The sequence below is a fragment of the Stegodyphus dumicola genome, chromosome 2, assembly GCF_044657685.1.
Source record: "Stegodyphus dumicola isolate Sdum_Otavi_A_Nest chromosome 2, ASM4465768v1".
Lineage (NCBI taxonomy): Eukaryota > Metazoa > Arthropoda > Arachnida > Araneae > Eresidae > Stegodyphus > Stegodyphus dumicola.
In genome coordinates, this window is record NC_140769.1 from 10,231,635 (window position 1) to 10,245,375 (window position 13,741).

The following is a 13,741-nucleotide window of genomic DNA, read 5'->3' on the forward strand; positions in this document are numbered from 1 at the left end:
GGACGCACAGACCTCCATGTTTTTCGAAGGGAAACCGTGAATGCTTATGTTTATAGAGATGACATCCTTGATGCTTATGTGTGCCCATATGCCAGGGCAATAGGTGACGCTTTCCTGTTACAGGACGACAAATGCAAGACCACACAGGGCTCGCATTGTATATGATTATCTTCAACAGGAAACAATTATGCACATGGAGTGGCCAGCTCGATCACCGGACTTGAATCCTATCAAGCATGTTTGGGATGCTTTAGGGATAAGTCTAGCTGCACTCAATCCGACCCCGCTGCCGCGCTTGCAACTGCTTTGCAATAGCAATCGCTCTCGCTTCCTATGGAACTGATAGACCACATAATTGAAAGCATCACACATGGCTGAATGTGCTGTATTGCTTCTAGAAGCGATTATATTCCATATTGAAGGTACTTTTACTATAGCAAACTGAAATCTTCAATTTGTTCATTTTATTCATGTGCTAATTTCTATACTACCATAATTGTCTGGTAATTTCTTTTTATGTTATTAATGCCTTACTATGTGTTGTATATTGTTATTAATGCCTTACTATGTGTTGTATATTGTATCATAAAATTCTACATGTAACTTTTTCAGTAGTCGTGATTTTTTGCGATTTCTCCTTAATTTATGATAACCAGTGTAGTTCAAAACATTATCATTTTACACATGGTACATAAAAATTCATAGAAATCTTTATATTAATTACAGATGACAACTTCAAATTGGCAGCTTTCACAATAGAAGCTTTAAAATGTATAGTATACATAAAAGGAACTAGAAATAATTTGAATTATACATATATCATTAATTCATCTCTTAACTTTTAAATATTCCAGATGCACAAGTCAAGCAGCTTTGAATTTATGCTTACAATTTAGTGGTGAGTATTTAAACCACCAAACTGCTAACACTTCAAGTAATTATTACATACCTAAAGAAAATTATATTACACACTTTTAATTTACATTTATAAACCAATCAAATTCTGGAAACATTCATTCAGCATGGATATTTTACATCAAGAATGTCATTTAATTGAACAGTAGTTATATGTACTTATTGGGTAATAAAGTCAAAATTTATTAATTCAAAATTTATTAATTCCAAGTTTAGGTTTACACGAAACAAAATGCATTAACAAACTTAGCAATATCAATCCTACTTATGTATGAACAAATAATTGTTCCTACCTTTCACAGAAGTGATACTAAGCATAATCTTAAATTCACACTCTTAAATATTTCAAATTGTTGTCGATAAATTATCAAGCCTATCCATAAAATCATCATATTTCTTTGGTTATATTTTAGGACACTATATTTTAGTCTATATTTTAGGACACACCTTTTATTATCGCCAAGTTTTCATTTCATTTATGGTAACCTGAGTAGTTGAATGTTATGGAAACCCTGTTATGGTGCGACTAGTCGTAATGCCTGATTGCCGTGATTTTGACTGATGGGGAAAATATTTGTAACGGCTTACTTAGGTATGGCTGTCGGTTAGGAAGTATGTTGCTTATTTTGTGCTTTACACCGTAAAATGCCTGCTCATGGTACGATTAACCTGAAGTTTTTGTACACTTTTGAACGAATTGGAATGGAAACATTGATTGATTGGTATGTAAATGAAACCTCTCGATAAATTACCCAGCAAGATTTAGAGATTTCGAAACCAGAGCTCATATCAACACTATGGAAGGTATGTGGGGTATAATAAAAATCGATTTTCAAAAGAAATGCTACAGACAGTTCAGCAGTATGGAGGATATTTTACATTTTTACTTTTATGAATTAATGTGGCAATGGCAGTATACAGATTCTAGTTCAGATAATTTTATATAGTTTTGGATGCCGTTAAGGAATTCCATGTATCACATATCGAAGAAATGGGAATTTTTAAATATTATATTTAAAAATAAAATTTTATAAATTATGTATTTCAGAGATGAAATGCAGTGGTGTTGCAACCTTAAAATTTATTGCAGTAAATGTATCCGGAAAGGCACATGGTTCGAATCATCAAAATTAAATTTCTTGAAGTCTGTGAGGTTTGTTTATGGTTGGAGCAAAGAATTAACGTCAGTTAAATGGTCTGAAAATGAGTCAGTTAGAAATCAGTCATGGAACAGTTGTGGACTGGAATGGCATGTCATCATCTGAAAAGTTACCTCATGGAATTGATGTGGAAAAAGAAAATGACAGACCCATTTGAAAAAAAAAAAGAATTTAAACAATGTTAAAATGTTTATGCCTCTAAAGTAAAAAAAATCTTAGAACTAACATTTGTTAACATTTTTTTATGTGCATACTGTGTGTTATAGCCAATAAAGTCTGCTTGGCAAGATTTGCATCGGCAAAACGGAAAAGCACCGAAGCAATTCATGTAGCTCTGTGATAACTTTGCTGTTGTAGGTCCTTTTTCTCCATAGTTGTCACCCTCTCAGACTCTAGGTTTATCATTCAAGCTCTTGCTAATAACAAAACTTGAGACTCAAAACACATTTATGAGTGCAGACATGTTTTGAACATTCTAAATATTTTGACTAAATAGCGCTGTAGGCATAGTGCAGTACAGAGAAATGAAAGTGCAGATTTTTGGCAAGAAGGGAATTATTGTCCTCTGCAAACCCAGAAATCTTATGAACTACTAAAAACGAAATATGGAATTTTGCAAGATTCATAATTCAAATTTCTGCATAAAAGCTAGGGCTGGGAACCTTGGCAGTATCTCTTGAACATGGGATATGATATCCTCGATTCTTCTCATGTTACGGCTGTGGCTTCATTCTGTCTTTTGACTGGACATAATTGCATCAATGCTCATCTCTCCTATATTAGACTTAAGAATTCTCCAGTGCATTTACTTTACAACTCTGGACAAAATATGAACAAAAAACATTTAAACAAGTGTTCTGCACTTAACCCCGCACTGCTAGCATGGCATCCCACAGACGCCAGGGATGTTTCTTTTTTAATTGCTTTATAAACAGATGCACAAGCAAGCTTATGCTGCCGTCTACCTTTCTGTCAATTATACACAAACAAGTAGAAATCATCGAAACAATGCTATTTTCCTTTAAGGGCTGAAAGGAAGAGGTTATAAGCTGTTGTGCACTACTGGAGCCTAGAAGACACCCCGCGACCGTTTTTGATTCTAAAGGTATCGTATTTGACGGCATATAAGACGCACCCTTATTTAGAAGGTACCACAATAACTTAAAATGTGGTTTCTTTTAGTTCGCATGTTTCGTAAAAGCCAAATAAACAATCATTGAATGCAATTACCAAACATATTTTTATTAAGGAAAATTAACAAATGACAAGCTATTTTGAACATGATATGTAAATTTCAATAATGAATAAATGAATGAATAGCAAGCAATCAAACATAATACAAAATAAAGCAGAAAAAATAAAAACCATGGATTCAAAGAAAACGTTGCCTATCATGAAATTAAAATTAGACTTTAATCACTTTCAAGACCATAAAAATCCTTTTCACTATTATTATCATCATCGAAAACGAGAATATCGTCTTCACTACTGTTTCCGTCATCGTATCTTTGAATAATGCGTCGTCTTCTGTTCCATCAAGAGCATTACTGATTCCGCACTTCTTAAAGGACTTAATAATTACTTCAGCCTTTACGTCCTCCCAAGATCTTTTTACTCACTCGCACACTTGTGAAATAGAGGGCCGCTTCATTCTACCTGAGGGTGTGAGGGCGTGATGTGGCTCTCCTATCCACTTGTTCCATCATTCTCGCACTTTTTCCTTAAATGGCTTATTCACCGATACATCTAAAGGCTGCAATGGGCTAGTCAGTCCCCCAGGAATGACAGCTATCTGGGTTTTAAATTCTCTCGCTTTATTATTTATCGTTTCAATTCTATGGGCGCTAAACTAATCCAAAACCAAAGCAGAGGGTTTTCTTAAGAGTCCACCAGGTCACCTCGCCCATACGTTCTGTAACCACAGTTTCATTCCAGCTTCGTCCATCCAGCCTTTTGGATGAACATGAGCAATTACACCCGTTGGAAGTTTTTCTTTTGAATATGAAAAACGGTGGTAGTTTTGTGCCATCAGCACAACATGTTAGAACTACCGTATATCGGGTTTCTTCATGATCTGTGGTTCTTATGGTTATTGATTTACACCCTTTAATACTCACAGTCTTGTTGGATGGTACATCAAATGTGAGTGAAATTCTATCCATATTTCCTATTTGACCGAGCTCAAAAGAATTTTCTTGCGTGCATTTATAACAAACCTATGAAATACTAGCATTTTTTCTTCATAATCTGCTGCCATTTTCTGTGCAATAGTTGCTTTTGTGCGCATTGATAAGCCTTGCCTTTTCATGAACCTGTAGCACCAGCCCTCAGACCCTGAAAAGTTGATTCCCATGTTTTTCTGCAAATCCTTTGGCCTCATTGATTATCATTTTGATTGAAACACTTATCCCAGATTTCCTCTTATCTATCCACATTTTTACGGCATTTTCAAGTTCAGGCCAAGATGGAGCTGGGCATCAAAGGTTATGGTTTAGTTTTTTAGCAGTCTTCAGTTGATCTTCCTGCAGTCGCCAAGTACATATCATTTTTCCGGTAGGTGGTGGACCGAAATGCCTTGCTGCTGCTCTGTTTCCATGCACTTTGGCGTAGTTTAACTCTCCTAGTTTATACTGAATTGTCTAGCTTAATTTCTTGTTTCCTGTAGTCATATTTTCCAGGGTATTTTTTTTAAGTAAATAGTTTTAAGCACCAATACCGACACGTTTATACAGAGTAGCACCGATACCAACACATGTGTTGGCTGAGTCAAAGAAAGTCTATGTAAAGAAGGAAAGGCTCCATAGATGTAATGTGACCGTCAAACCTGTTCAAAAAGTATTTTAAAATTTATATATTTTAGTATTTTTAATTTATATTATCAACAGCTGTCCATAGTAGCATTTATTTTATTTTATTTATTTTTTTTTTTTATTTTAGTGATAGGTGAAAGAAATTGTGAATATATATAATTTTAAATGTAAAAAGAATGTATTTCTTTTGGTATTTATAATTTTTGTGGGTAACATTTGTTTTTATTATTTATTTTCTTACCTTTAGAGTCAAGATGACTTCTCAGAAAAAATTCAATATGGCAAATGAGTGTGACAGAGAAATAGGGATACGTATGCTGATGGAAGAATATGAATCAGGCGATGATTTTGATGATTATAGTGATACAGAAGAAGGTAGAGTGGAAACAAGAGAAGAAAACAGACACTGAGCAAGAAAGTCCCCAATGATTGCGATAGTGATGATCATATTGCTGATAATTACTTCCTAGGCTGGAATAAATCATCAAAATGATCAAAAATGTGCCCACCTAAAAATAAAAAATATACGCACTCGACGACATAATATTATCACTCATTTGCCAGGGGTGAAAGGTGTCACAAAAAATGCTGGAAAGCCAGAGCAATGTTGGGCATGATTTTTCGACAATGGCCAGCTATCTAATGTAGTTAAGTTCACAAATGAACAGATGTCCACAGTACAGGAAAACTATTCTCGGGAAAGGGATGCCCATTTAACCAACATAATTGAAATAAAAGAGCTTCTAGGCATATTACACATTTGTGCTTCTAGTAAGGACAATCATGCAAATACCAAGGAGATATGGTCCTCTGATAAAATGGTATTGCGTTATGCCATCTAATAATGTCTGAAAAACGATTTAGGTTCCTTTCATATTGTTTGAGGTTCGACAAGAGGGACACATGAGAGATAAGGAACAAAACTGACAATTTAGCGCCTATACGTTATGTGTTATCTTCATTTCTAGAAAACTGTGAGAATGCTTATTCCTTTGGAGAATATTGTACAGTTGACGAAAGATTAGATACTTTTATGGGTAAATGTTTCTTCAGGCAGTGCATCCCTAGTAAACCAAATGAGGTATAGGATCAAATTATTTGCATTAGTAGATGCTAGTATGTACTGAACTATAAACCTAGAAATATATGCTGGCAAGCAGCCTGCAGGTCCATTCGGAACTAGCAACGAACCACAGATGTTAAATAGATGAGTTCTGTAATCTCAGGAACAGGTCGCAATATAACTGTAGACAAATTTTTTACCTCGTTACATTTAGCTAATTTTTTGCTTCAAAATAATCTTACTTTGGTTAGAACTATGAGAAAGAATAAGAGTGAAATTCCTCCAGAGTTTACACATATAAAGAATCGGGAAGTAGGAACATCATTGTTTGGGTTTCAGAATGAGCCTAATGTCTTATGTAACTAAGGAAAACAAGGTGGTTCTGATTCTCTCCACTATGCATCATGATGATGTAACTGATGAATCATGTCACAAAAACAAAACAAAACAAAAAAAAAACACAAGCCACAGATGATAACCTTTTATAACGCAACTAAATCAGGAGTTTATACTGTTGACCAGTTGTGTAGCACATACAATGTCACCAGGAAAATGAACAGATGCCTTATGGTCATATTTTACAGTATGATGAATGTAGCAGCTATAAATGCTCAAATAATATGTCATGCAAATAACGTATCAATCAGCACCAGGCACAGTGAGTTTTTTAAACTTTTGGGTAGGTTATGATTCCTTGCGTAGATGTTCTCAATGTTCATCATTACCTAGAAACCTCAAGCAGGATATTCAGAGCATTTGCCCAGATGAGGGTACAGTTCAATTTACAGTAGAGGCTTGAACTACTAAAATGCAGAGATGTCATGAATGTGGTCATTTCAAGAACAAGTACACCAAGTACAAATACCGCGGTTGTAAACATTTTTATGTTCAGAAAACACTCAGCAAATATGCATTGATTGCTAATTTATGCAACTAACCAAGACAATTTCACTTGTATTTAAGTTGAATAAAATTAAGTCTCACTGTAAACTGAAGTTCTGTTATTTGTGTTTGTAAAAGGTGGTGTTGGTTGGTGTATTTAATTATGGCAAAGCACACTAGGGCTATCTGCCTAAGAGGAGGGATGCCTTTCGTGGAGGACTTTCTAAGGGAAACTGGCTCGTATACACGTTACACATGGGGAAAACCACGAAAACACCCATGCAGCCAGCCCGTTCGCGGGATGTTTGTAAAAGGATACCACAAATATATGTATGTTATTTCAATAATCTCTTTGCATTCATAAATTTGAGTTGAATAACCTAAATATATATTAATACAACAAAAATATACCTGGCATCTGGTAGACACCGTGCAACCTTTAACGTAACAATATGCCACACGAGCACTGTAGGGTTAAACACCAAGATGCAAGACTCATAATGGCTTTTACTCATAATTCATTACAAATAACTAGCTAAAAGCTAGTTATTTGTAATGAATAAATACAATGACAGTTGGTAATACATGGCTGTCCCATAACAGAATTAAACAATGCCATTTTGAAAAAGAAAAAAATTCAGGACAACAGATTTGAACAGAAAAACCACACAAACTGCATTCTTTTGAATGAAATGTATAAGCATAATAATCGGTTTTAATTCTACAACTTATTGTGAAATGGAAATATTATAGCAAACTAAGAGGAAATCACTCAGCCAAAAAAAAAAGTTGGATTCTATATGCCAAACCTGTATTGTTCAAGACACAGGGTAAACTTTAAAACTTAACACGTGGATCCTCAACAGCTTTAATTTTGAATTTAGTGACTATCACCCCTCCTTGTTCTATTCGCCACTCTACACTTATAAATGCTTTTGACTATTTGGCATGCTTGGACTTTCAAACCTCACTATTGCATTTAAGTGGCAACAAACGGGTCCTCCATAGCCCTAATTTTTAATATAATACTGGTCAACATTCCAACTACATTGAGTTCATGATTTGTTAAGAGTAATATGACTCGAAAAAGGATTCGACTGATACACAGCATGCTCATGTTAAAAAAACTGTATTCTATAAAACTTGAAATTCTAGAAAACTTGTGGTCTATTATAATAAACATCTCGGTAACGGTGACTGTTATTTGAAAATGGTTCAGATATGGAATATGCAATAAATATCCTGAAAACACTTCTAATTTTTTTTTAAATTCAAATGGCACTTATTACCTAAACACACCTTGTATTTATTAATATAAGTACTCAAAAGCTACTTAGAACTTTGATTATTAAAATTTTGAAGCCATATATTTACCCAGCAGCTTGGGCAGGTGTCATTTTCTGCTCTTGACATTTGTGATCTATAGGATGTCTATGTTTGAGGCAGTAGCTTCTGGAGCAAATATCACAAGTGATCCGTATAACCTAAAAAAAAGAAGGAAAAAAAAAAAAAAAGAATTTTCTACATACACAAAAAGATGCATCATTTACAATTAAATTTAACTTTACATTCAATGAACGTTTTTTCCTATTAACAATAATTTGCTTACCAAAAAGGAACGTTACATTCTAATACAAAAATTTTAGATTTCATGAAAATTAATCTGATGTAACGATGCAATGCTTAGCAGGTTTCTGTGATTTTCCAACTTTGTGGTTCATGTAATAAATGATGAAACAAGTATTAACTGCCCTCTTTTAATAACTGTGAGATACAGTATAATACTTACCAACAAAAAAAGGACAATTGTTTTTTCTTCAACTTTACAAAGACAACAAGAATTTTATTCAGGATGAAAACCTCTCTAAGTTATACCTGATTTGCAACATCAGTATTTTATTTTTAATTTACTCAATTAATTACTAAATATATTTGAATTTGAAGGCATCTTTTTAACAGGATATATATTGGGCAAACATATAAATTAAAGATTAATTAATATGAAAAGCAAAACACATAATATAGCTAATTCCACTAATAATGAATGATTGCAGTTCACATATTTTTTCATGCTATTCAAAATGTGATAAAAACTTAATCTGAATTAAATAGAAAACAGAGCAATGAAATATATCTTAGAAAATAATAACATGAGCATAACATACAAGGTCCGGCTATTAATTTCTAGGACTGGCATAACTGTAGGAGAAAGAAAAGTGGGAAGATGGCGCTAATGATTGCACATTGAACAGCGTTTTCTTGCGCATGTGGAGTGCATTCGGCGCTATTCTGAAGTAAGTGGTTCTCGGGAAAGGCGCATTAAAACGTAGCTCTTAAATTCCTATTGTCGAAGTGAAAATGGAGCAAAGAATTAACATTAAATTTTGCTTCAAATTGGGCATGACAGCTGCGAAAACCTACAAAATGTTAAAACCAGTTTACAGTGAGGAAGCATTATCCCACTCAAGAACTTTTGAATGGTTTAAACGCTTTCGGGACAGGTGCAAAAGCATCGAAGATGATCCACACACAGGTCGGCCGCAGTCCGTACGCAGGCCGGAAGCAACTGAAAAAGTTTGCGATATGGTGAAATGTGATCATCGATTGACTATTCGAGTACTCGCCAATGAATTCAACATGGACAAAGAGATGGTTCGGCAAATTTTGATGCAAGACCTAGGCAAACACAAGATTTGTTCCAGATTTGTTCCTCACCATTTAAGGGACGAAGAAAAGCAATTGAGACTGGACGCATGTGGTGAACTTATCAACAACACTGATGCGAACCCTGCATTCCTGGATAGGATAGTCATGGGAGCTGAGTCTTGGTGTTATCAATATGACCCTGAAACCAAGCGTCAAAGCTCCGAATTGCGGTCTCCAAGTTCACCAAGGCAGAAAAAATGAAAAAGTCCAAAATCAAGGTCATGTTAATCGCTTTCTTCGATTGCGATGGACTCATTTATCATGAATTTCTTCCTCCTAACATGACTATCAATGGACAGTTCTACACAGAAGCTCTTGACCGACTTCAAAAATGAATTCGTGGAGTGAGGCCTCATTTTTAACAAAATGGGAGTTGGCTGCTGCAACATGACAATGCCCTCCCACACATTACGTTGCTTGTAAGGCGATTCTTAGCCCAGTATGGTGTCATTAAAATGCAGCATCCACCATACTCTCCAGACCTAGCACCTGCAGACTTTTTCCTGTTTCCTAAGCTGAAAAATTCGCTGATGGGAACAAGATTTCAGGATGTCAAAGCCATCAAGAAAACTGTAACGTCACTATTAAAAAGCATTTCAAAAGAGGACTTTAAAACTTCTTTCCGAAATTTGTACAGCCGAGCACAGACGTGCATTACGGCTAATGGGGATTACTTTGAATCGTATTAAATGGCTATGTGTTTAACCTTTAAATTAATAGCCGGACCTTGTATATTAAAAAATAACTGAAAATAAAAACAATTTTAAATGAATTTTTATGTGCTGCTGTTTTCCACAACACTTTAAACATTGTGGCTATCCTTTTTTCTGAAATTCGTACTTTATCTACACTTCTTATTCAAGCAGCTTCAGCAGAGTCTTCAGCAGAATCTGATGTCTTTTTATGGTTAGCTGAAATTCTTCTTTACTGTCCTAACTACCATCCATTAATGCCTTTCACAATCTCAAAAGAAATTCCATTTGAAAGGGATTAATTTTTTATAACCTTCATAGTCAACATCGATTATTTATTGAGATACACACAAATATGTCGAAGTAGGTTTGTACAACAGACATTCTTCTTCTTCTTCTTCTTTTTTTTTTTTTTTTTTAATTCTATGCATCTAGTACCCACATATGCCTTCTTGAAAGTGTTCTGCACACTGACACTTCCTCTTCTCTAATACTGATATATTAGCACTTACCTATATTATTACTTGGGTTCTGACACTTTACCACCAACAATACATCTCCTTTCTTAAACTTCAATGCTTTTCTGGATTTAATTGATGAATTAATCAAGCCTGAACACCACAAAAGATTCCATCAAATGAATGGGCAAGTTCAACCATGATGCCATTTTTCAATTCATGGTCGTCGTTTCTCAATTAACCCTCCAACCGGCAAGGCTGTACATATATATGGCACAGAATATTTTTTGTAATGTCTTTAATTTGTGTATATTTTGAAATATGACCAAGAAATTAAGGTAATTGTACTTATCTACAGAATCCATTAACTGTTCACGTTGTGGAAACCCATTAACACTATTTACATTATATCTATCCATCTCTAACTCCGTACATTTGGACACTGAAAATTGTTCTCCTTGCTCACATTTCACCCTTTTTCCTTCCCTGAGCTAATGACTGATCCAGCCCTCTTTTGTGTACCTCTCAGCACTCACCAAAACACTTGTATTGCAAGAAACATACCACAATGTTTTGTGGCCTTCTGAAAAGGACTAAACATTTTACTTGTTCCTCTACACTTGATTAGATATGTATTACAAACATAGGCCAGGTGAGCCTACAATGCAGAAACTTTTGTAGCAAAGTTAATTTCATCAGCGTGGCCAATATGGCTAACTGCCTCAGTAGATTGGCTGCTTGCTGTCGGTGGAAAGGGAAAAAGCACATAAATCTAGGTATAAAATAGCACAGGCATTTTGGCATTAAAATCAAGAAAATAACTCTTTTTCATTGTAAGAAATTTGGGGGTTCTTAGCAAAAGCATTTTTTGGTTGAAGGGTTAATCTTTCGCATTGTACAGTCCAAGATCCAAACTCGTCGGGACGTGATTCTGGATTTGGGATTTTTCTGGGTAAGGGATATAAAATATTAATAAGTAATAAATCATCAATGTTTCGGTTTGAGATGTATGCAAAGCAGATATGCAGCTACAAAGCCAAATTATTAATTACACACATTTATGCTAAATTATTGTTTCTTTAGTAACAAAAAAGTATTTATTTAGTGCCAAAGTGAAATTAAAAATCTGGACTCTCCACATGTTTTAGTATGGGGGAGGGAATCAAATGTGCATGTGTGAAGCATACAACAACAGGGGAAAAAAAATGCTGGTTTTGAGGTCCGGATTTTATAGCATTCTGGATATTGGACATCCAGATCTTCGACAATGTACTGTATCTCGTATACTAACTAGCACAGTGAATAGTAACACTGACTGTTGTATTAAAAGACTCCGGTTCGAATCCTAGAGAAGGCATGGATGTTTGTAAGTATATAGTGTCTGTGCAGCTAGTCAGATTCAAAATATACAAGGCCTGAAAATCCTCTCGAAATATTGGTGATAAGAGAAGAGGGGTGAACCCTACCCCCTCCCAAGTGTTCTCCCTTAAAACTAGAGCAAAAGCTTTACAGTTAATAAAGCTCATCGATACCTACATGGGCTCCCTATAAATGAAAACTTTAATATAACTTCCTACATATGTGAGTTAGAGCCAACTACTTGTTCATTGCTGCCAAATATTCATTGACTCCGAGTTTACTACGCCTGCAGTTGATTGTATGAGGGCGAGTCTAAGGAAAATTTTAACACTAGCATTATGGTGTTTTCCCGTACACCTATAATTATGATCCGTAGTCATTTTGACTGCTTGCTCCAAGTAAAAGAAAAGCCTCGCTTTTTGCTAACATTACGTAAATCTTATGCTTATAACGATACATTTTGCTTGTTTAATAAGTAAATACAGTAAATTTAGTAAATATATGTAGCCAAAAGATAATTTAATGTAACAAAGAGCAAAATAAAGTGAGTAAATATATTAATCAATGGATAATTTTATACGACAGAAAGCTAAAAGAAAAAAAAATCACTCTAGATATTTTTAAACTTCTTATTTAATAAACTGATAAATATTATTGATAAAAATGAGATTACACATTACTCGGTTTTGCAGTGCATACAGATTACTATTTTTTTTATTTTTACCTGTACTGGTTCCATGAACATATTTTTTATGGTATTCACAAGTATTCAAAGTTTTGTTACCTCTGCATTTTGCCGTAGTTAGAGGAGGGCGTGGGACACATGCCTGTTTACCTCTGTTAGACAACAGGCGTTCCAGTCCTCCTTAAACTACCTACCTACCTCTGCATGCATTTATTTGGCATTGTTTAAGCTTGCGGGAAGGATTGACACAAGTATCAATTCTCTTTTCGTCAGATGCAGGAAGCTTGTGAATTTTGGATGAAATGTACATTTTTCGAAGCTTCTCAGCCATAATCAAAATAAAATCATAACTGCTGTTCTCATATTCTGTTGTTCCCTTGTAAATTATCCTTGCATTTATCATGGCCAAATTAAGAACATTAAATAAAACTTGAATTGGATAACTACTTCACCGAGTATTTTCTGGTCATCTGGTCCAAAACTTGAACTCCATATTTGGTGGATTTGTAAAAATTCACAACTTCCGGTGCCTTTTTTTCATTAGATACAATTTCCAATATTGAGTGCATGATACTCTTGAGCAGGATATTCTTACTTTTTTCCCTTCATAAGACGTATGCATTATTGTCATGCTTAGCAGTCTTACTAGAAGAGAGTATAACACATATTTTTAACTCATAACACATATTTTTAAAAGAACAAGGTGCTTCTCTTTTGAACAGTTTACTGTGCCAACACAGTTTATCCCTGAACTCCTCATTTCTGTTACTAACTTCAGTGGAGTTAAAAAAAAAATGTCCATTGTCAGTACTACTTGCATGCACTACTTGAGTTAACCATAAATTATTTTTCTCTTTGCGTATAAAGTTGGCTTAGCTACTTCTCTTAAGACATTCTGCTGAGGAAGTCTCCCTGTAACACTTGTTCAAATATTTCCTATTTTCCAAAACTGAACCATCATTCACTGTTTCTCCCATTGTTTTGAATTTCTTTACTTTGGAGCTATCTTCC

At 34.7% G+C, this 13,741-nt stretch overlaps 1 protein-coding gene across 3 annotated transcripts in view; it reads right to left on the bottom strand.

Moving 5' to 3' along the window:
- LOC118189459 (AN1-type zinc finger protein 2A) overlaps window positions 1-13,741 on the bottom strand; it is a 51,241-nt gene that overhangs the window by 24,513 nt on the left and 12,987 nt on the right. For all 3 annotated transcript variants that reach the window (XR_004758278.2, XM_035360060.2, XM_035360059.2), the window contains exon 5: window positions 8,205-8,314. Coding sequence is in view for 2 of the 3 variants with exons in the window: in XM_035360060.2 (XP_035215951.1) it covers window positions 8,205-8,314 (110 nt within the window). In the remaining variant the exon portion in view is untranslated. The remainder of the gene's footprint in view (window positions 1-8,204; window positions 8,315-13,741) is intronic.